General features: G+C 35.7%; 1 protein-coding gene across 1 annotated transcript; it reads right to left on the reverse strand.

The window, feature by feature from the left end:
- Positions 1-4,655: 4,655 nt before the first annotated feature.
- LOC145104176 (squamosa promoter-binding-like protein 6) lies at positions 4,656-21,522 on the reverse strand. The gene is made up of 3 exons (XM_079041461.1): positions 20,515-21,522; positions 20,179-20,327; positions 4,656-5,318 (listed from the first exon to the last, which is right to left on the reverse strand). Exons 1-3 carry the CDS (start codon positions 21,099-21,101, stop codon positions 4,771-4,773), a joined length of 1,284 nt encoding a protein of 427 aa, XP_078897587.1. The 5' UTR covers positions 21,102-21,522; the 3' UTR covers positions 4,656-4,770.
- Positions 21,523-24,153: the final 2,631 nt, after the last annotated feature.

Raw genomic sequence — 24,153 nt, forward strand, 5'->3', positions numbered from 1 at the left:
TTTCGTAAAACATTGAAACAATCTAAAAAATTTCTTTTAGATTTAAAAATAGATTCTAATATATCAATAATTAATTGTATATCCAGTATTGAAGCAATACATATAATAAATAATAATATAAATTGGAAACAAGAACAAATAAAAAACTTTGAAGATAAGATAACAAAATTAATTTGTTAAATATGTTTCAAAAAATAGAAAAATCGTTAATAATAACTATTTCACTAGTAAAAAGAAACTAAAGATTACATTTACAAAATACACACAATTTATATGGAAACTTTACAAGAAAAAGTAGAAACACTAACTAAATTATTTGCAACATTAGAAATTCCATCTGAAACTCAAGAAAATAATATAGAAATAGAAAATAATTTAGATAATAATGACGCAGAAGTAATATATGATTTTTCTTCAGATGACGAAAATCCTTATTCAAATCCATATAGAAATTCACAAAACAATTTTGGATTAAAACGAAAACAATCATACGTTGAAAATGATTATCAAAGTCAATATATTTATGGACCACCTTCATTAGAAGAAAATTTTTTATATAGACAAGAAAATATTCATGTACAATTCTATCCTAATTATATTAATTCCGTCATGTCTTTAAATTCAAATTTAAGGACATGACGGAATTAATATAATTAGGATAGAATTGTACCTTTATGTTGCGTCGGAATGGATTGATGATGGATTGTTTATGATTATATGAATATGTTTGGATAGGGCTCTGCTATTCAGAAATAGAAAACTATTTCAACAGAAGAAGATTGAGATCAACTCAAGTCTTAAACACTCAAATTTAGCTTATTTTTTTCATATGGGCAAAGGCCCTATTTATAGGCTCAAAGGAGCCGAGTACATAATTGAATTGCAATCGTTTGATTGCAATATGACAAACCTATTTACATTATAGCCCCCTAGACTATTGAGGGACTTACACACTTTATGTTACATCAAATAATATAATACACACTCAATAATTATTCTATCTAAACTTCTTACCGACACTTTTATTATATAAAAAATAACAAATCCTTTCCATATTGAAAGGCCACATGTCTTCAATAATGTGTCTTTAATAATAATGGCTTTTTATGTCATTGCTTACGTCATTCCTCCCGCCTCCGAAAAGACATATTTTTGAATAATGTTTGCTTGTGTCATGGCTGACGTTAATCTTCCATGAATGGTGTCTCTTCTGTATTTTCTGAACAATGACTGCAACTGTGTCTTGGTGCATGCATAATATGTTTACAAAGTTGTTTTTTGATATCAGCAGGTAATTCAGCCAATTGATGAGAAAAATTTTCGAAAGGTTGTTCGAATGTTTCAATTGCTTTTACTGCTTCCGGAGTGATTTCACTGTCTGTTAAAGAATAGATGATGAAGGTTTTACTTACATAATTCACTCTGATTCTTGACTTTTGATCTTTACCGTTGCCTATGCGTGATGATGATAAATAAACACCGGCGAGTGCAAAAATTAGATGATCCTGTGTTGGTGCTTCATGGAGTAGATCATCTTTTGTTGGTTTCGAGCCGTTGCTTATTCCCATGTTTGCAAAAGTAATGCTTGGGACAATTAGTTGAGAGTCTTCATCAAAAATTGGGTAACAAAAATGCATTTTAATGGATAATCCTCTCTCTTGTTTTTTGCAAAGCGTATTTTATAATTTCTGATGACAGTTTGCACAGCAGATGGGAATTCGCTGATGCAGTGTAAATTGGTGCCTTCTAGATAGATGGTGTCGATAAATCCGTGAATAAAATAATCCCATAAAGTCATAGGATCTGATAAGTCGGCTAGGAAGACTGCCTTAGGGCCTGGGCGCCTGGCTACTGGGTAAAAGCCCATCAAAGAATGGACTTCGGTGTATGAAATGATGTTGTCCCATAATTTAGCAAATTTTTTAGCAGATGGTTTTTTCATAGCTTCTTTTTCTTTAGTTGATGGAATGGCTTCAAGGGCAATTTTTGCGTTTAACTGGTTAAGAGATTTTGGGATGGATACAGGTTTTTGTGGAGTAAAGCTGGATATAGGTTTTTGTGGGGTAAAGCTGGATATAGGTTTTTGTGGTGTAAGGAGAACTGTTTTTGAACATTCGACGTTATCTTTTATGACTGCTTTGTATGCTTCGTTGTATGCGGCTTCTGCTTCATTTTTTGTTTTGTAACTTTTGTGAATGACATTTTTTCCAAGAATATATGAGTTGGCAATTCTCCAATCATCATAGATTCCTTTGTTTTCTCCGTTGAAAATCACGTACCATTTCTTTATATTTTTATGATCTGCTTGAAGTGGTGGATATTCTTCTGGATTTTGTTTTTCTGACTTGAGTACTGTTTGCGGCTGACTATCATCGGATGATATTTCTTGAATTTCTTCTTTTGGTTGCTTCGTTGTTGAACTGTTAGCTGCTTCTTCTTTAGGTACTGAATGAGATGATAAATTTTGTATTGTTTGTTGTACTTGTTCTTTTTCACGTCTGACTACTTCAAGTTGTCTGACTAATGATGCTTCTTGTTCCTCTTTTTGTTTGAACTGGTGTTTGATTTGCTTCATGATTGCTTCCATTTCAATATATCCGTGGATTGAATATTTGCGTCTCTTGGATACCTTTTTGTTGCGTCGGAATGGATTGATGATGGATTGTTTATGATTATATGAATATGTTTGGATAGGGCTCTGCTATTCAGAAATAGAAAACTATTTCAACAGAAGAAGATTGAGATCAACTCAAGTCTTAAACAATCAAATTTAGCTTATTTTTTTCATATGGGCAAAGGCCCTATTTATAGGCTCAAAGGAGCCGAGTACATAATTGAATTGCAATCGTTTGATTGCAATATGACAAACCTATTTACATTATAGCCCCCTAGACTATTGAGGGACTTACACACTTTATGTTACATCAAATAATATAATACACACTCAATAATTATTCTATCTAAACTTCTTACCGACACTTTTATTATATAAACAATAACAAATCCTTTCCATATTGAAAGTCCACATGTCTTCAATAATGTGTCTTTAATAATAATGGCTTTTTATGTCATTGCTTACGTCATTCCTCCCGCCTCCGAAAAGACATATTTATGAATAATGTTTGCTTGTGTCATGGCTGGCGTTAATCTTCCATGAATGGTGTCTCTTCTGCATTTTCTGAACAATGACTGCAACTGTGTCTTGGTGCATGCATAATATGTTTACAAAGTTGTTTTTTGATATCAGTAGGTAATTCAGCCAATTGATGAGAAAATATTTCGAAAGGTTGTTCGAATGTTTCAATTGCTTCTACTGCTTCCGGAGTGATTTCACTGTCTGTTAAAGAATAGATGATGAAGGTTTTACTTGCATAATTCACTCTGATTCTTGACTTTTGATCTTTACCGTTGCCTATGCGTGATGATGCTAAATAAACACCGGCGAGTGCAAAAATTAGATGATCCTGTGTTGGTGCTTCATGGAGTAGATCATCTTTTGTTGGTTTCGAGCCGTTGCTTATTCCCATGTTTGCAAAAGTAATGTTTGGGACAATTAGTTGAGAGTCTTCATCAAAAATTGGGTAACTAGAATGCATTTTAATGAATAATCCTCCCCCCCCCCCCCCCCCCCCAATCTCTTCACGTTTTAGTAGGTTACATAAACCTAAACACAAAAACGAACACAGTAGAAGTTTTGAAGCTTTCTACAATATTTTGCATGTTAATTTATTAGGTGCCATTACATTTTAGGTTAATGCACGAACACAGTAGAAGTTTAGAAGCTTTCTACAATATTTTGCATGTTAATTTATTAGGTGCCATTACATTTTAGGTTAATGACTACTATCTAAGACAATATAACAAATTTAAAGTATATAATAACACCCTCCTAAAATAAATTATACAGGAAACATGCTTGCATGTCCTTATTTTACAAGTCGAATCAACTTATAAGTGATCAAGTTGCACCCTGATCATATGTTTATACCATACACCAACAAACATTGTTGGAATGCCTACATACATACACAAATGTTCAAGTGGCATTGATAATCTTGTAGAAACCACCCACTAAAGCTTTCGGGTGGCTGCTTCTAGCTCTCAAGTTAGTTATACATACAAAATCTACCATTTCACACAATGAAGGTGATAAGTCCACTACAAGGATCGAGCCCTATGCAGACGACAATTATGGACTCTGTCCAGACGACTTATTGTCTGTAAAGCTTATACCGACGACATGTGGTCTGTAAAAAGTCGTCGGTATAGGTCCGTCGGTAAAAGTCGAAAATGTCGTCGGGACAGGAGTCGTCGGTATAGCATAGCCAGTCCAGACGACATGTCGTCTACAAAGGATCGTCTGGATTGATTTTCGAGGAAATAAGAAAAAGTTTTATTCGGACCCTATACCGACGACTTGTCGTCGGTAAAAGTGTGACCCTATAGAGACGACTTATCGTCTGGAAAAGTTGATCAATACAGACGACATGTCGTCTGGAATGAGAAAACCGTTTTTACAGATATAAAGCTATACAGACGACATGTCGTCTCTATAGCCCTTTTTTCTAATATTTTCCATAGGTTTTGTTATATATACCATTTAAAACAAATCCAAAAGGGATATTTGCAGAATAATATAAACATAACATGTCGTCTTAGTATGCTTGCAGTAGCGGTAAAGATGTAAGAATATCCATAGGTAAACTATATCAGTTGTTCACCATTAAACCACACTGAAACAAAACTGCTATGAGAAGAACATATATGGGTTTATTTGTTAGCTTCGCTTTTGATGTTCCACCCTCTCAAGCTGTGATGAGAACTGGAGCAAATCAAATCCTCAGAGTTCATGCATTTTGACCCTTTGAACATCCCATCAATTGCAAACTTGACTGAACTACCCTCAAACCTGACCAAGGGGTTCATATTATCCTGATGCAAATGTCGAGGAAACCAGTCTGGGTGTGATTGTGAATTTGATGTTTGAGTTCGTGAGGAATGACAAGAGATGGTAGTCTGAGATTGAGATGACAGAAGAGAGTGAGCACTCCCAGAACTCGAAGCTATTCCTGATAACCCGGTAGAAACAGAAGTTGAAGCCCTTATGTATCCATCTGATCTAGGGTTTCTTTTGAGGTTACAAGAGCAAAGAGATTTTGAATGTGTTTGTTCATCTGTAATGCAACTGATTGACTGAAGATCATGAGCTGTCCTATCATCAGGATTCATTTTACACCTCTCATTGGTCTTGTATTTCCGCTGATCGTTGGGGATTGGAAAAGACGATGTGGCCGCTGTAGATCCCTTAAACTCATTGCCTGCGCATTTGAAATCACTAAGGCATGAGATAGATACCACTCAGAGATTGAAGGAAAAAGTGATACCATGGTTATAGTGCTGTAGAAAAAAAAAAGACAAATCTGCAGAAATGGTCCCTGTGGTTTGCAGATTTCTATAAGTAACGTCCAAAAAATAGTTTACTAGCAAAAATGGTACTTTTTTTGTGTTTAACTTTGGTTTTGGTCCCTTGGTTAATTTTAACAGCTACACTTTTAAATTTTTTAGAATGACCACTATACCTTCAAACCATAGGAACCATTTCTGCAGTTGTCTTGTTACAACACACAAATTACAAGGACCATTTCTGCATCATTTTTTTTTGTGTTTTTTGCATTTTGTTTTCATTATTTTATATGTGCATTTTTTCATTTTTCTTTTCATTACTTTGAATTTTATGTGTATAGAAACTATTTTTTTCACGTACGATTAGCCTAGATAATGTGTCTAGGTATCTATCAAGGTGTTTTGAGAAAAAAAATAAAAGAATTGGTTCTCAAGTAGTCATGCAAATATTGGTTCCCAAAATAACTTTCATCGCACCTTCATAGACACATAGATATATTGTTTAGGCTAATCGTACATACAAAATACAAAATACAAAAATTGCAAATAGCACAAAAAATTATGTTTTTAATTAAATGTGCATATAAGCATATATACGCAAAAAATGATGTTTTTATACACACAATTCAAACCGATGAAAAAATTGCAAAAATGCACATACAAACTAATGAAAAAAAATGCCAAAAAATGACGTTTTATTTAAATGTGCATATGTGCACATATACGAAAAAAAAAAATGTTTCTGTACACACAAAATTCAAAATAATAGAAAAAATTACAAAAGCACACATAAATTAATGAAAACAAAATGCAAAATACACAATATATATATATATATATATATATATATATATATATATATATATATATATATATATATATATATATATATATATATATATCGTATAGTGGTCATTCTACAAAATGTAACAACTTAGTTGTTAAAGTTAACGAGCTAGGGACCAAAACCTTTTAAACCATAAAACTCCCATTTTTGGGAGTAAACCATTTTTTGGAACTTACCAAAAGAAATCTACAAAACATTTGACAATTTTTGTAGTTTTGTCAAAAAAAAAATACAATTGAAGATATTAAAGATGCCATATATGTCATCTTCTTACGTGCTTTTAAGTCTTAAGCATGTTTGATTTTAAAGATAATTTTCTTTTCCGAGTGACCTATATGTAGCGTTCTTTTGATTACCGAAGTTGAAATTACTTATTTTTCCATTGGAAATCACTGACGGTGTTTGCTTTGTGTTAGTTTTGGTCTACAAGATTTGCCTTTCTCGGAAACCGTATTTTAGTTAAATACTCTTTTACTAACGATCTACTTCTAAACAATGTATCTTATGAATCATCTTCAAATCCGTACACCACTGACATTCTTAGGCCTATAACGCAAAATCAGGGAATGATGTATTAGTCATATATATTTTATAGGCCCATTCATACTTATTGTGTTGTACGTATACCTCTTGTCTGCCCATGGCCCATTCTGTTTGTATCCCTTGTATATATATATTCTTTTAACGAGAATCTTAACGTTCTTGGGAAATTAGGTGTATTCATATGGTATATAATTGTGGTTCTCATCTCAAATCTCTCTCTCTCTCTCTCTCTCTCTCTCTCAATTCTTTCTCGATCTCGTCTGTCTTAATCTCCTTCTCGGTCGACCATTCCTTCCTCATGGCCTTAACCCTAATACATAAATGGCTAGACATCAAATGGAACAACCTTTAGTATAACTCAAATCATCCATACCATTAACCCTTGAGCTAGACAAACTAAACTACGATGTGTGGCGTGAGTTGTTTGAAACTCACTACAAAATTTTCGATGTCACCAGCCATTTCCTTTAAGCCAGTCACAGCTGCCACATCTACCCCCACATGGAAGAAACTGGATTCTTAGGTGAAACTTTGATCCAAGGTACTATTATCAAATGATACCAAAGAAAGTAGTTTGGACCAGCCTTAAATAAACTTGTTATGTGACAACAAGGTATTAGTGTATCTCTTTATCAAATGATACCAAAGAAAGTAGTTTGGACCAACCTTAAAGAAACTTGTTATGTGACAACAAGGTATTAGTGTATCTCACATTGGTGCACATTGGTGCGACACAGTCATTTATGTTTCTATATATGTTGGAGTCACCCTCTCTCCACAAAGGGCTATTTTGGAGAGACAATCTTAGGCTCCACATATATTTACATTGTATCAGAGTCATTATACGCAACTCCATGGCTTAACACATCCTTGTCTGATCTTATTGAGCCGCTATCTCTAAGGGGGGTATTAGAGTATCCCACATTGGTGCAACAAGATCCCTTATGTCTCTCTCTCTCTCTCTCTCTCTCTATATATATATATATTATATATATATATATATATATATATATATATATATATATATATATATATATATATATATATATATTAGAGTCACCCCTCTCTCCACAAGGGCTTTTTTGGAGAGTTAAATGGGACTCCACATATTTACACAAGGATGTTGTGGGATGCTTCTTGAAAGTAAGAACCGTAATCTTGTGATAGATGATATGTTAATCACAAATCACATACTACTATCATAAATTCAAGGTGATATCAGATCCTCTTGCTAACATCGATCAACTGGTACAAGAAAAACATCTAGTCTCCTATACGATGAACGAGCTAAACAAGAAATACGAGCACGTTGCTATAATAACACACCACCAAAACTCTCTTTCAACTTACCTTCAAGTTAGATCAATGTTGCGTCTTGAAGAAGGTAGTTGGCCCTCCGACCCCCTCTACCTTGGGCTCCTCCTGTCTCCAGTGTTATCGATAGCGATAGCGAGGTAATAGCAACAACCTACCTATATGCTATGTGGCGATAGCGATGAAATAGCGACGGCTATTTCATTTTAGCGAATGCCTATTAAAAAAATAATACTACTTTTACCTTCACCTAATTAGCAATTATAACTAATAAATAAGCTAAAAACCAAGACTATTAGTTCAATTAAGTTCTAAAACATGCATATTACAAAAAAAACAAGTGTTAATTTTAGATATTTGATGCTCTCTTTGACTTAGTCAACTAAAAACCCTAAAACAATTCTATTTATACTAGATTTAAAAAAAAAAATTAAAAAAAAAAAGTTAAATAGGTCGCTATGTCGCTATTCAGTCGCTATGAACCCCATAGTGACACTGCATCGCCTCGCCTCGCTATTCGCTATAGCGATCGCTATGGTCGCTATTGACAACACTGCCTGTCTCCTAGACACCATAGAATAACCCACATCAAAAGGCCCAACAACAGCCAGTTTGTTGGCCCAATAATCTACCCCACCCTTCTACCATGGATTGGCCCACGCACCTCAGGCAGGCTCGTGACTATCGGTAGACTTTCCACTCCTTGGCTCCAAATAGCAGCCAACGATGGGGTACTTCTGACAAAATTCGGACAAAAGCACCTTCCTTTCTAGAGTTTTTCATACATGGAAGCTTCAAGACCTATGCAATGATTGTTGGTTCATGGATAGTCGTTTAATAATGGTTGGTTCATGGATACTAGAGCCTCTGCTCACCTCAAGTCGAGGAAAGGTAATCTAACATCTACTTGTAATAAGAGTGTTATACCTTCTATTCTCATTCTCATTGGTGACGCTTCTTCCATAATCGTCACCAATTAAGGAAAAAGCATAGTGCTAACACCTAGAGCTGTAAACGAACCGAACGAACACGAACAAAGGCTTGTTCATGTTCGTTCGTTTAAGTTAACCGAATAATCGAACGAACACGAACGGATAACGAACGGAGTTTTCTTGTTCATGTTCGTTCGTTTAACAAATTGCATTGTTCATGTTCGTTCGTTTATGTTCGTGAACATGCTAAACGAACGAACATAAGCGAACCAAGATAAACAAACACAATTGAACATATATGAACATAAACGAACTATAATATAGTAAGGTAATAAAAAAACAATTGAAAATATATGAATATAAAAAAATTTAAACGAACGAACATAAACGAACGCAAACGAACAACATAAACGAATGTTCACGAACGTAAATGAACGAACGAGACCATTGTTCATGTTCGTTCGTTTAACTAAACGAACGAGAATTTTTGTTCATGTTCGTTCATTTATTAAATAAACGAACTTCCCGCCGAACAGTTCACGAGCGGTTCGCCGAACGTTCAGTTCGTTTACAGCCCTACTAACACCTCATCGTACTTTACACCTTCACTAAGTCTTTGTCACTCCTAGTATAATAAAAAATATAACTTATGTTTGTCAATTCACATGTGATAATAAATGTACAATAGAATTTGATGAATTTTGTTTCTCTATGAAGGATTTCAGGACCCAACACATCATTTGCCGATCTATCTCGTCACCTCCACCAAGTCTTCTCTAGTTGCTTTCCTTTCATTGAATCAAATAACATGACACCAAAGACTCGGATATCCCAAGAACGAAGTGCTATGTTTTTTAGTTCGTGTTATTCTATTTCATGTAAAAAGTTGTCTTTGAAAACTTGTGTCATGCTTTTCAACTTGGCAAAAATGTATGTCTTTGTTTTTATAATTCTAGTAAAGTTAGCTCTCCATCTGATTTAGTTCACTCAGACTTCTAACATCACCAATTACAAGCAATAACTGATTAAAGTACTAAATCATTTTGCGTGAACATTACTCCCAAAACTTATTGGTATATCCACTACATCACAAATCCAATACATTATCAAAATTCACTCAATTTCATGCTCTTGTAAACACTCAATTCAATAAAGAAAATAAAAAATTTCAATGTGACCATGGCGGAGAATTTGATAACTATGTCTTCCACAACATTATTAAAACTAACATGTTTTATATTCGGTTCTTGTATTCCAAAACATCTCAAAAAACAGAAAGACATAAAATCAAAACGAATGATTCAATCAATCAATAATTTTGTCTGAACTCTCATTTTCCAGTCTTATCTACTACTCACATATTAGGTTGAGGCACTAAACATGGATACACATCTCCTTAATATCCTTTCAGCCAAGTTTATAAACAATGGCATCCCATTCACCAAACTCTTTCACAAAGATCCCTCTTATAATCACTTTCGCGTCTTCGGGTACTTATGTTACCCTCATCCTAATAGACCTCTATTAGATAGATTACTATAGTATAAGGATTAGAGTGTAAATATATTTATTATATATTCCTGTTGTATTTCACGTTAATGGCAATTATCACAATTACAACTTTGATTTGGTATCAGAGCCAAGATCGGCTCCTCTAGGGTTACAACCCGAGCCGCCAAAAAAAAATACCCTATGCGCTTTCTTCTTCTTTTCTTCATCTTCATCTGATCGATCAACAATCTCTGATCGATCAACAATCTGAACATCACCATGACAACCATTGCTGTCTTCTCCACAATTGAGAAAACATCACACAACTCCCACAAGTTTCCGTTTACTCTCTCATCCACCAACTATGGCTTTTGGAAAATTATGATCCAACCGTTTCTTGTTACCAACAACCACTTTGGCTATATTTATGGATCAATGATTCAATTCCTTATCCTAACCCTACCCTACCGCCGGCAGAAAAAGCAACCACCGTTGAACCCCAACCAAACCCTCCTATGCTGCCTGGTTAGCCAATGATGCCCATGTACGTATGCTCCTGCTGTCCACCATCTCCGAATCAACCTATCCCCATGCACAAGATACAACTTCAAAAGATCTTTGGCTGTCTCTACAACGAGCATATGCCCCTCAGTCGTTCAATGTATCGAATAGTCCATCAATTGCTAGTATGGTATATTCTATTGGAAACTCGTTCAATGTATCGAATAGTCCATCAATTGCTAGTATGGTATATTCTATTGGAAACTTTGGACGGGGATTGAAACCCCCTTGCATGAGTTAAGAACTTGGATCCTTCAAGAAGAAGTCAAGACAACCAAAATGGTGGATGAGATCAAAGCAACTTGGAAGACAACCGGGGTGTCATTGTTATCAGTCGACATTAGAAACCGAGGTCTGATCAACTTTTTGGTCAACAATCAATATGGAACTGCATTTTTAAAAACTGTTGATGCATCAGATTGTATAAAAAATGCTCAAAAAAATTTCGAGTTGCTTGATGAAGTTGTTGAAGAGATCGGGGAAGATATTGTCGTTCATGTAGTGACCGAAAATGCTAGTGCATACAAAGTTGTCGGAGCATTCTTAATGGATAAGAGAAAAAAACATGTATTGACCCGTGTTCAGCTCACTGCATCGATTTGGATATGATGCTTGAAAAAAATCACGGATTTGACTCAACATAAAAATGCTTTGCTTAAAGCAAAAAGGTTAGCAATTTCATCTACAACCATCAGTGGGTGTTAAGTTTATCCCGGAAGATTCTAAAGAAATATCTATTTCGACCGGCCGCCATAAAATTCGCCACGACTTTTCTGACTTACAAAGCATTTACGAATCGAAACAACAATTACAACAAATGTTTGCTTCAAACAAATGGGGGGCATCTTCTTGGGCTAGAGAAACCTAATGGTAGAGAGATAAATAAAGTAGTTATGGATGAAAGAAATTTTTAGCCTAGTGTGTTTTATTCCATGAAAACTACAATGCCACTTGTTGAAGTTTTAAGGCTTGTTGATGGGGAGCAAACACCGACAATGGGATTTATTTATGGGGCGATGGACGAGTGCAAAGAAAAAATAGCAAAGAACTTGGATAACAACCTCGCTTCTTATAAAGAGATTTGGAACATCATCGATAAAAAAATGGGAGTTCCAAATGCATCATGATTTGCATGTATGTGGCTGCCGACTACTTAAATCCACAATATCGATGGAGTCCCAATGTTTCCGAGCATCCAGAGATTAAGAGAAGATTGTATGATGTCATGGAAAGGCTCATGAAGGATACACCAATTTATTTGAAGATTGAAGATCAACTCGTTGCTTACAAAGAAAAAAGAGGATTATTCGGATACAAAGGTTCTTTATCGATATATAAGACACGTCTACTAGGTATATTATTTTCTACTTTTGTTATTATAGTTATAGTTTTTTATTTTTTATATATTAAATTATTTATTAACTTTTTTACAAACATATATAGTTACATGGTTTGGGGGGGGGGGGGGGGCGATGCTCAGAACTCAAGTCCTTTGCAATAAAGGTTTTGGGTCTTACGTGTTCCGCTTCAATCTATGAACATAATTGGAATACATTTAATCAAGTCCATAAAAGAGACGAAACCGGTTAAACACCGAAAGAATGAACAACTTGGTTTACATCATGTACAATAAAAAGTTGAAGAAAAAGTTTGTGAAGAGGGCTAATTTAAAGATGACCCCTTAGTTATTGAACATGTATTGTTGGATGATGAGTGAATATCCTCCCCAAGTGATGGTGAGGAAGATAACATAGAAGGTGGCAGGGAATTAAGGGAGGAAGATGGCGGGGAAATTGGAAGACCTCTAGGTGGCGGGACAATTTAAAGACCTAGAGGCGGCGGGACAACTGGGGAAGGAAGTGGAACTAGAAAAAGAAAAAATGTTCAAGTGAATTTGAATTTGATTAACGAGGATGGCGGGGTTAAAGTGAATTGGGATAAAGAAGATGAGGGTGGCCCATTTGAAAGTGATGCGAATGATGCTGATTATTTTATTTGAACTTGATTACTAACTTGTGCGTTTTTGATGTTTTTCGTGTGTTTCCTATGTAGTTGTGCCTTTTGAAGTTTTAGACTTTGATGTTTTAGACTTTTTTATGTGATTTTTAGACGTTTTTATGTTTTTGAATGTCTTTTGTATGACTAACGGATTTTATGGTGAAATTAGCTAAAAAGATATGCTTAGTATTTTTTTTATAAAATATATAATTTTATATATATGTTTTTTATTCCGCTTCGGGCTTACGCCTCACTCCTCTTCAAGGCTTACGCCTTGTGAAGCGGAGGGAAAACGCTTCGAGGCGCGATTCCATACTTCAAAACCTTGATCATCAATGATAAATGTGGTTTAATAACATTTATGTCAAGAAGATGAGGGTGACCCATTTGAAAGTGATGTGAATGATGCTAATTATTTTATTTGAACTTGATTACTAACTTGTGCGTTTTTTATGTTTTTCGTGTGTTTCCGATGTAGTCGTGTCTTTTGAAGTTTTAGACTTTGATGTTTTAGACTTTTTTATGTGATGTTTTAGACGTTTTTATGCTTTTGAATGTCTTTTGTATGACTAATGGATTTGATGGTGAAATTAGCTTAAAAAGATATGCTTAGTATTTTTTTTTTAATATATAATTTTATATATATGTTTTTTATTCCGCTTCGGGCTTACGCCTCACTCCTCTTCAAGGCTTACGCCTTGTGAAGCGGAGGGAAAACGCTTCGAGGAGCGATTCCATACTTCAAAACCTTGATCATCAATGATAAATGTGGTTTAATAACATTTATGCAGCTTACAGACTTTAAAAAATAAACATGTTTCTTTTTGCATATTACAGACGTTTAGTCCACATCTTCTTTTACAGATGAGGTTTGCAGAATACATATATTTTCCTCTTCAAAAACATACAACACGTTAGTTGGTCAATTAAGTCTAAAGAATTTGTTTCCCTCTTCCAAATATGTTATGTGGAATTATATTACACGTATTTTGTCAATACTAGACGCCTCATGTGCGTAATGCAAGCGTATTATGCATCACGCACATCATAACTGGGCTTCCGGTGTCGTCTCTAAACGCTATAACGCATCAGCGTGGATATATAAACATAAATTTAACATGGATGAATCCCTTAGCCGCTGCAAAGCTTGACTTGTTGCAAATTGTCGTAGACTTGAAGTCAACAATTGGACATAAATTGTGCATAAACTTTAGACTAGCTGTCAAACCAACCACAATATGTATTGAGCCTTGTTATTTCTTGTGACCGGCTAGTTCACCAACTTGGTGTGAAAAACGCATTCCTCCATGGTCATTTCTCTGAGACGTTTTACATACACCAACCGCTTGGTTTCCATGACCAAAACAAATGTGACTATGTTTTCGCACTACATAAGTCTTTATATAGCCTCGAGTAGACTTCTCGGGCTTGGTTTCAACGGTTTGCTAGTCAATCATGTTGTGACACTCGGTTTTCAGCACAATAAAACAAACACCTCTCCCTTTATATTAAAACATGGCTCACGTCTCAAACGTTTACTATTATACGTCGATGATATAATCCTTACTGCCTCCACTTCAGCTCTTCTCACACATATAATCTGGTCTCTCCGCAAATAATTTTCGATGATTAATCTAGGAGCTCTAAATACTTTTCGGCATATTTATCACTTTTTCATCAAAAGGCATGTTTCTCTCTAAACGAAAATGTCACTTAGATCTTAGACTGGGCAAACATGTCCAACTGCAATCCAGTTAAGACCCCAATTGAGATAGACATCAAGCTTACGGATGACAGTCCTATGTTACAATGGAATATTTTCAATTGTTAACATTTGATAATACAATGGAATATTTTCTCTCAAAGTTGGAAAATTACCCTGTTCAATAGGTAATTTCCCATCTCACATCTTGCGTGTTGACACACATTTTGTTCCTTAACAAAATGTTGTTATTGAAATGAAAAATAAACATTTTTTCGAGGTAACTTGCTCTTTACTGTAATCTAGTTTTGTCTCAAACTACTTCTAAGGAGAAGCAGTGTTAAACGTAGCATACCTTATCAATAGAATGCCTTCTCGGGTAGTGGACTTCAAAACTCCATGCCAATCACTACAATCTTCCTTTCCTCACATCCAAATATTGTCCTAAGTCCAACCTAAAATATTTTGTTACACCATATTTGTTCATAATCATCAACCCAATCGTAGCAAACTAGATCTGGGTTGTGTTTTTCTGGGATATTCCTCAAACTAGCATGTTTACAAGTGTTATTTTCCCTTCACCAGAAAATTCTACCATTCCATGGATGTCACATTATTTCCAGAAAAACCTTAGGGTGCGTTTAGTTGCGGAAAAATGGACCGTTTTCCGGAAAAATTTTCCAAGAAAAATGAGAATTTTGAAAACGCGTTTAGTTCTATTTTTCTAAATTTTTCACGGAAAATGAAAATTTTCCGTTTTCTAAAATTACAAAGAAGTTGAAAATTTTTAGAAAACCAATAATTATTGTTTTCCACATTTTTCTAATTCCAAAATATTTCTAAAATATGAACACACACTTACTCCCACCTCTACCTAACCCCACCTTAACACCCCCATCCCATCACACCCCTACCTACCCACAACCACCCACTCCCAAGCCCCCCCCCCCCCCACACACACACACACCCACAAACACACACCTACCCCCCCCCCCAACACACACACACACATAACCACAAACACACACACCCACACCCACCCACACACACACAAAGAGACACCCACCCACACCCACATACACACACACACACACACCCACACCCACACCCACCCCCATAACACACACACACATCCAACACCACTACCACAATCACCGAGCTACCATCACCAGCATCACCACCACCACTACTGCCTGTCGTCATCACCACCACCGCCACCACCACCACCACCACCGCCGTCGCCATCATCGACACCACCACTGCCCCCCGCAGCTGCCCCCACCCCCACCCTACCACCGCTACCGTTTTCTAAAAGTGAAAACCGATAGAAATATACACATCTAAACGCGTTTTCTAATTTTTTAAAATTGAAAATGAAAAATGAATAAGTTTTAACTAAACGCGCTTTCTAAATTTTCTAATGAAAACTGAAAAATGGAAAACAAAAACTGAAAAGGGAAAACGAAAAACGGAAAATGAAAATTGTTTTTCCGTAACTAAACGCAACCTTACTATTCCAAAACTGATATTCATGGGAGCACTGTGTGAAATATCAATTTTTGGGTTACCCAGATTTACAGTTCCCCGAGATAAGTCAACATGTGGAAGTTCCCAACCCGATGCCGATATCAAACAAAGTTAATATTGACAGTCCAAACATGAGTGTTCTTAACTCTAGTCCAACATCTTCAACCGATGGAGCAATAAACAAAGAGACTTAAAACTACTACATTGTCTACACTCGACGCCCGAGACAACAAAATGGTGTGGTTGAGCAATTGCCTACTAAAGCACACAATCATAAATCCCTTCCAAACTCACAAGTTAATTCTCCTACTGAAGCACACAATCATGACCCTAAACCCTAAACCTCTTTCGAACACACAAGGTAATACTTCTCTAATATTTCCCCTGATGTGTCGGATTATTTGAATGTTCCAATTTCATTACGGAAAGCGAAGAGGAGTTGTACTATGCATCTAGTTAGTAACTTTGTTTCATATGAAAAACTATCACCAAATACAAAGTTTTTTCTATTTAGTCTCTAAAACAATAGTTCCTAATAATTTTCAAGAAGAGGTTTATAAAAAGGAATGGAAGGTGCGGTGGTTGAAGAAATCAATGCTCTTCAGAAAATAAAAAACATGGAAATACATAACTCTTCCACCCGGAAAGAAGATTGTAAGGTGTAAATGGGTGTTCTTGGTGAAACATAATTGTGTATGTATCAACTAATATAAAGCAAGGTTGATTCCTAAAGGCTTTACACAATCATATGAAGTTGATTACGCTATAAAATTGCTCCAATGGAGAAATTAAATTTCATCCACATATTGCTCTCCTTCACTGCCAATCTTGATTGGCCTTTGCATCAACTCGATGTGAAAAACGCATTCTTAAATTGGGAACTACATGAAAACGTTTATATAGACATCCCACTAGGAATCGAATCACATGATAACAAATGAGTGGTGTGCAGACTGAGAAAATCCTTATATGGACCGGAGTAGTCGCCATTTGAATGGCTAATATAAGTATCTTAAAGTTATGATTTTATCCAGGGTCAAACTGATCATACTATATTCACTAAACACTTTGGTTGGTGTGGATGGATGGTTAACCACAGGTAATTGCACATTTGTGTGGGGTAATCTGGTTCTGGTCACTTGGCATAGTAAGAAGTAGTATGCAGTGTTGAGGCTAAAAGTAGAGCTATATGTCAAGGAATTTGGTTGTAAAGGATGCTGAAGGAACTAAAATTTTCAAGCAGCCACAAAATGGCTTTGTTTAGTGAAAATAAGGCATCCATTGAAATTGCTAGAATTCATGTTCACAATGATCGGACTAAACATGTGGAGATTGATCCTCACTTCATTAACGAAAAGCTAAAACTTAGAATTCTGGAATTGTCATATGTCCCATCAAACATTTATATGGCTCATATCCTCACCAAGACTCTTCCAAGAATAAATTCGAAAGCATGACGAGCAAGTTGGATATGATTGATATATATTAGACAAAATTGCAAAAATGGTCCCTGTGGGATGTATTTTTTTGGGGTTTTAGTCCAAACCACGACTTTTTTGGATTGGTGGTCCTTTTGAGCTAGTTTCCTTGCACTTTTGGTCCCTGTCCAAACTAAAAAGACTATTATACCCTTAATGAATTTAATTTTCATTTTTCTTTCACATTTTAAAATTATTATTATTATTAAATATAAAATTGGGCCCACATGTCCACCCTCTCTCTCTCTCTCTCTTTCCTAAAATCAATTACCCCTCCATTGTCGTTGCTGTATGGTGGCCACCAAACACCGCCAAGGACCACCGCACAACCGCTGTTTCATCAACCAAACCCACCCAAACCTCCTTCATTCTCCGTCTGTTACTACCTTTTCCCCTCTTCCTCGTCGTGTGCTACTAGACAGAAGAAAAACAAAGAAACTAAAGCTGTCACTTCTATCGCCAGCCACCCATCGCCGCTAAACGCCACCGCTGTGGAGCCACAGACCATCGCAAGCAGACCACTGTCACCACCGGGTTGCTGTTGTTTTTTATCACCACCGCCCCCCTCCCTCCTCTCCCTCTCATTCGTTACCGGCAGAAGAGAAACCAGACAGCAAGGTTGCCACCCCACTACTGCCGTTGGGGCTCTTTCCTCCACAAAAAAATGTCGTCGTCACCGTTACTTTTTCCTTCCGCCGTACCCATCTTTGTTCGCCTCCATCCTCATCGGACTCGTCGGAACAAGAAATGGAAGCAGCGAAGCTCCCAACACCGCCCACTGTCGCTGCTACTGTGGAGCTCCGACACCACAACTGTTGTTGTGAATTCAGAACTCCACAACCACCACTCTTGCCGGAACTCTGCCTTCCTTGCTTTCATTCGTTTGTAGCTGCCGAAAACCATCACCACCGTGAGGGTGGTGTTGCTATTGTGACCACCGAGAAACCCTCACCACCACCTAGAACACCCCCAGTCACCCTTAATGCAGGAGGTATTGATCAACCACCACTTTTTTTGTTGATTGCTTCCCTTGTTCTTATATCAGCCGCGATCGAAGGAAATGGGTCTCGTATCCCATAATCGTGACTTGTAAAAGAGAGAGAGGTGGGCCCCATAATTTTTATTAATAAAAGTTTAAATTAAATAGCAAAAACCATTAAAAAAATGTATCAGAAGGACATTTTCAGTTTTCTAGGGGACCAAAAATGCAAGGAAACTAGCTCAAAAGGACCATCAATCCAAAAAAGTTGTGGTTTGGACTAAAACCCAAAAAAATGCATACCTCAGGGATCATTTTTGCAATTTTGTCTATATATTATTTCCAAAGATGAGGGGAAGTGAAGATTTCTGATATCTTTTTTTTATATTATCTCATTATTTATTACGTAATATTGGCTTGAGATGTCTAGGGCCGGCCCTACTCTTTTTTGTATAAATATTATATGTGTTGTATGTATAGCTCTTGTCGGCATATAGCCCATTCTATTAGGCTGGAGGGAGTGGGTCGATATGGACGCTCGCCTCCAGCTCGCCATGGACTCGCTACACCACACCCTCACCTTCGCTACAGGAGTCGCCAAAGATGGGTCGCTACACCCTTAGCGAGATGAGAGAGAAAGCAAGAGAAAGCTGTGATTGGTGGTTGGGCTTTTGTACAAAAATCGAATAATCCTAGATCAAAATAATAAGAAAGATGATGAACCTGTGGGTGATCTTGAGCCTTCAATGGACCATAGTCGAAGGTGATCTTGAGCCTTCAATGGACCATAGTCGAAGTTTCAATTTTTTGTTAGCGTTCTTTTAACCAGGAAAATTGGGGAAGAAACTTCGATAACAAACAATTAAGAGGAAGATGAACAAGTTACACATTTTGCCCCTAAAGTTTCAGCAACTTAGTATATTTTATCCAAAAATAAAAACTTTTTTATTTAATATTAATTTTGTGTTGTATAAAAATATAGTCTATTTAATATGAAATATATGTGTATTAAAAAATATAATATATTTAATTTTGATAAAAAAAAATCAATGAGTGTTAGGGGTGTTACCACTCCCTATAAAATGTTAAGGAAAAGATGTTAATGAGGTGGCAAGCCAAAAAATGACATGGTAGCAAAAAAATATGATGTGGCAGGGTGCTAGGAGTGTTACCACTCCCTTTAGCCTTAGTATCCCTCGTATATATATATATTCCTTTAATGAGGATCTCAACATTCATGGGAAATTTGGCGTATTCACATGATGTATACAGAAATGACAAATGAACTTCCCTCTCACAACAATTAGAAAGTTACATGCGAGATATAAGTATAACCACAAATATTCAATTAAAGCAACCTGATAACAAGATTCATCTAATCTGAAATAAAGTAGCAGGATTACCTTCAAATTTGATGTTATACGAAGGAAACAATCTCCCATGTTGTTCAGAGAGGACACCTGTGTGTGGTTTCCTTCGACGCTCATTGTGGCCAGCAAGACGTTTGCAACAGCTCCTCTTGCCATCATCAAATTCGCACAGCACATGGAACCTGGGTCCAACAAAAATTTAGAACACTAAATGGTTAATGGTGGTCGTTTCAGAAAACATGCTAAAAATCAACTGAACTTTTTCAAGAATTTAGCAACTATTCAAGTTCATCTTCAATGGTTACTGAAATAACCAAAATAGGCTACAACGAAGTGTTTGTTTATACGCCAAAGATATTGAAAATCAACCTGCTGCATTGCTGACAAAATCTTTGTTCAATGCCATTCACAATGACTTTAGAAGTCTTTGAGTGAACCTCACAAACTTTATGCCTTTTGTGGTATTCTTTACAATTGCTGAGGTTTTTATTGCAACCATGAACTTTGCAAAATGATGTAGAAGAACTGAAACCCATATCTCGTGGTCGCTTTGATGGCGTAGAAACTTCTGATGTACTCAAATTGTGGGAAACCATCTGAGCCTCTCTTTGATCAGGAAGCCTACCTAACTTAAGATCAAAAAGTTCAAACTCTCTAGAGTTAGATTGAAGCTTGGAACTAGACACGTTACCCTCAGAAAATGCATTCTGAGAGGTAGCCATAGCTGGATTGAACAACGAATTCCTCATCAATGGAGGAAAACCGATGTCCCCAAACAGTTGATTCTTAATGTTAATTTCGTTTGGGAACAACATGGTGTTGTTCCCATAGATAAATGGGGGTTTAACATCCCATCCGATTGATCCAGTTTCATCTTTCTCAAATGCATCAGCAGTTGAAAGAGATTCATCATCTACGAAAGCCTTAACCACAGAATTAAAGCTCCAAGAATCCATTTTAGCACATAAATGTAAAGATTGCAGTTGACTCAGAAAGAACTAACAAGCGATGTCATGTGCAGGTCAAAAATCTTGATCTCTTGAAGTATTCAAAATCCCATCTCAAATTGAACCCCAGAAGGACAAGAAACTATGAAGGTAAAGAGCTTTGAAAGGAAATTGCAATCAAGAAACAATGATGAAGTAGATAAGCTGAAGCATATGCTTCAATAGTGGGAACACAAACGCAAATAAGACGGGAAAAGAGCACTTAGTGAAAAGGACGTACGAAGGAGATAATAAGCGAATGAGGGTTGGTGGTTTTACTGATCAGATTCTGCGATCTAAACTCCACAGAAGACTTTTGTGGTTGATTTTCAGAGAGGAGAAGGTGTAGTGGGTTCGTTCTAATGATGGTGAAGTTGATGGGTGTGACATGTTGAAGTGATGTAGTTTGCGTGTTCTCTGCTACACCATGGACTATATTTATAGTGATTCTGAGGGGGGTGGCGTTTCACACTAGTAAGCCACTTGTTATTGGGGGGACAAATACAAAAATAAAAATAAAAACCAACTTGGTGGGATGTCATCTTTTTAACTCTCTTGCATCCTTAACCATTTCTATCTATTATGTTATAGACATTTGTTGTTCATTTCGTCCTTGAACCATATTTCATGCATTAAAAGCTCATCGTTCACCCCTTTTTAGACTCTCATCCTACAATGTTTTTTAAACAAAACATTTAAAATAATTAAATAAAAGAGTTGAAGTCTACTAAATTTTGTAATTGTTTCACCAAAGTTACAAAAATAATGTGTTTGACAAAAAATAGTTGGTACATGAAAGTTAGGATATGTAAAATAGGGGTTGTAACTTTTATTTGTGCAAAAATGTTCGAAAAAAATAGTCATAAGATAGATTACATAAAAGCTAATAGCCAAAAATTTATAAAATCTAAAAGCTTCTAAATAAGGTAAACCGCATCATCTAAACGGCCTACATTAAATCATCATCAGGCCCATATGGGAGATAAATCGTTAGACTCGATAAATATTATGGATTTGATAGAATTTGAACCATGTAACTCTTGTCTGGAATTTTGTACGCCAACCACTAGGTTTTTCTTATGGATGCTAAAAGTTAAAAACTCATAAAAACTATTTAAAGTAACTTTTGGATGAATAGTTTTTTATTTAATACATTCATCAGTTGTATTTAGGAATAGGTTGCCTAGTTTGCCATTTCAAAAAAATTAATATAAAAGATTTAAGCCCATATTTACATACAAATCATTTTATTAATCGATCTTTTTCTTGAAAATTAGAAGTTAATTACTTATAAAAACGCCTCAACTTTAACATATCCAAAATATTTTAACAAGTTTTAACTTTTTTCCAAAAAAATTGAAACGCTGGAGGAAAAAAAAGCATTATTTAACACTATATATGTATACTTTTCTATTTTTAATATTACTATTTTGTCTTTAAAAGACTGAAAAATCATATTCTATTTGGTTGTGTTCAGTGTGAGGATTCTGGTAGCAGCAGCGCGTGTGTTTTGGTTATTTCGGATTGAGGTGGGTCTCCTCTCTAGAACTATGGGTCGAAAGCACCAATGTCGGCTCATTACTTGTTGTGTAGAATGTTAGTTGTCTTTGTGGTACTTGCATGAAAGTCCAAGATCTTGCCCGTGACATTTGTATGAAAGACCAGGATCTAGCCCTGGTAATTATATGGAAGACCAAGATCTGGCCCCTGGCACTTGTATGTAAGACCGGGATTTGGCCATTGGCACTGCATGGAAAGACCATGGTTTGGCCCATGGCAGAAAATGAATATAAGACTATGATTTGGCCCATAGCATTTATTTTCTTTTGTTTTGGTATGTGGTACTTTGGGGAACTCACTAAACTTTGTGCTTGCAGTTTTATGGTTATGCTTTCAGGTACTTCCGGTTCAAAAGGGAAGGGTTCTGCTTGATCGCAGCGCACCCACCCATGTTTACGTGACTATATGATTTTGGGATTGTACTCTGATAACTATTTTTATTCTGAAATACTTTTGAATGATTGGAAAGAAGATAAATGATGTTTCTAGTTGAATTAAAAATGAAATTTTTACCTTATAATTTTTGGGATGTTTCAATAGCATGGTCTTTTTGGGTTGACCTCATGACCCAAATAACAATATCGAAATGGAGATAAATAAGTTATTAACTAAGTAAGAAATAAATAAACTAATTTAAATTATTTTGGAATTAACTAAACTATTTCAATTAATTAAAGAGGTTGAATATTAATTAACCCAAGAGATTAATTGGAATATTTCAAAAGCTCATGGAGACCCTATGGTGGATGGCTTTGGCTAGTCCCTAATAGAGATAAGGCATGTTTTTGATATGGTAAGGATTAATCCTAAGAGTTTGTATCCTTTAGTGTTATCGGCAACCTATAAATAGACTGTTATGGATCAAACCCAAAGACCTGAATCTTCTCATAAAATCCATCAAACCTCCTCTCTCTCTCTCTCTCTCCATATACAGAATTATAACCTCTCTCTTAGGATTAGAAATTTCAAATAAACCCTAGACTAGGGTTTTGCCTTTTTGTTTTTGGTGTTTGTGGGTCTGACTACATTAGAGGGGTTCTACTTTACATCATTCATCTATTAAAAGCACCGGCACATACGAGATCCTAATAGAGCAATCATGAGGTTAGTATGTTTCTTTCTAGTTGATTTTTAAAGTTTGTTGTTATAACTATTAAAACCTAGATATATGGAGCATGTACACTTACGTAAATCTTTTGATTGATTCCGCTACCTTTAAATACTATATTGATGCTAATAAAACCCCAAATATGTATATATATATATATATATATATATATATATATATATATATGGGTCCACATATCATTTTGATTTTTTAATGTTTAACAATTATAAAATTTTAAATAAGAAGAATATTAAGGATCATAATATTTTTCATTCATACTTTCTTTTTTAATCATATTATTTTTAGATCATAAAATTTTGAATCATAGTATTTTAAATCATAACGATATTATGC

This window comes from Lactuca virosa, chromosome 1 (genome assembly GCF_052849685.1).
Source record: "Lactuca virosa cultivar CGN04683 chromosome 1, Lactuca_virosa_CGN04683_v6, whole genome shotgun sequence".
Lineage (NCBI taxonomy): Eukaryota > Viridiplantae > Streptophyta > Magnoliopsida > Asterales > Asteraceae > Lactuca > Lactuca virosa.

What these genes read in the sequence shown, in the direction of transcription:
- LOC145104176 (XM_079041461.1), bottom strand. Translation starts at nt 21,101, where the DNA reads ATGGATTCTTGGAGCTTTAATTCTGTGGTTAAGGCTTTCGTAGATGAT. An exon ending in TTTTGTCAGCAATGCAGCAG is followed by an intron (nt 20,328 to 20,514) that starts GTTGATTTTCAA and finishes TGTTGGACCCAG; the next exon opens with GTTCCATGTGCTGTGCGAAT. An exon ending in GTATAACATCAAATTTGAAG is followed by an intron (nt 5,319 to 20,178) that starts GTAATCCTGCTA and finishes TCAAATGCGCAG; the next exon opens with GCAATGAGTTTAAGGGATCT.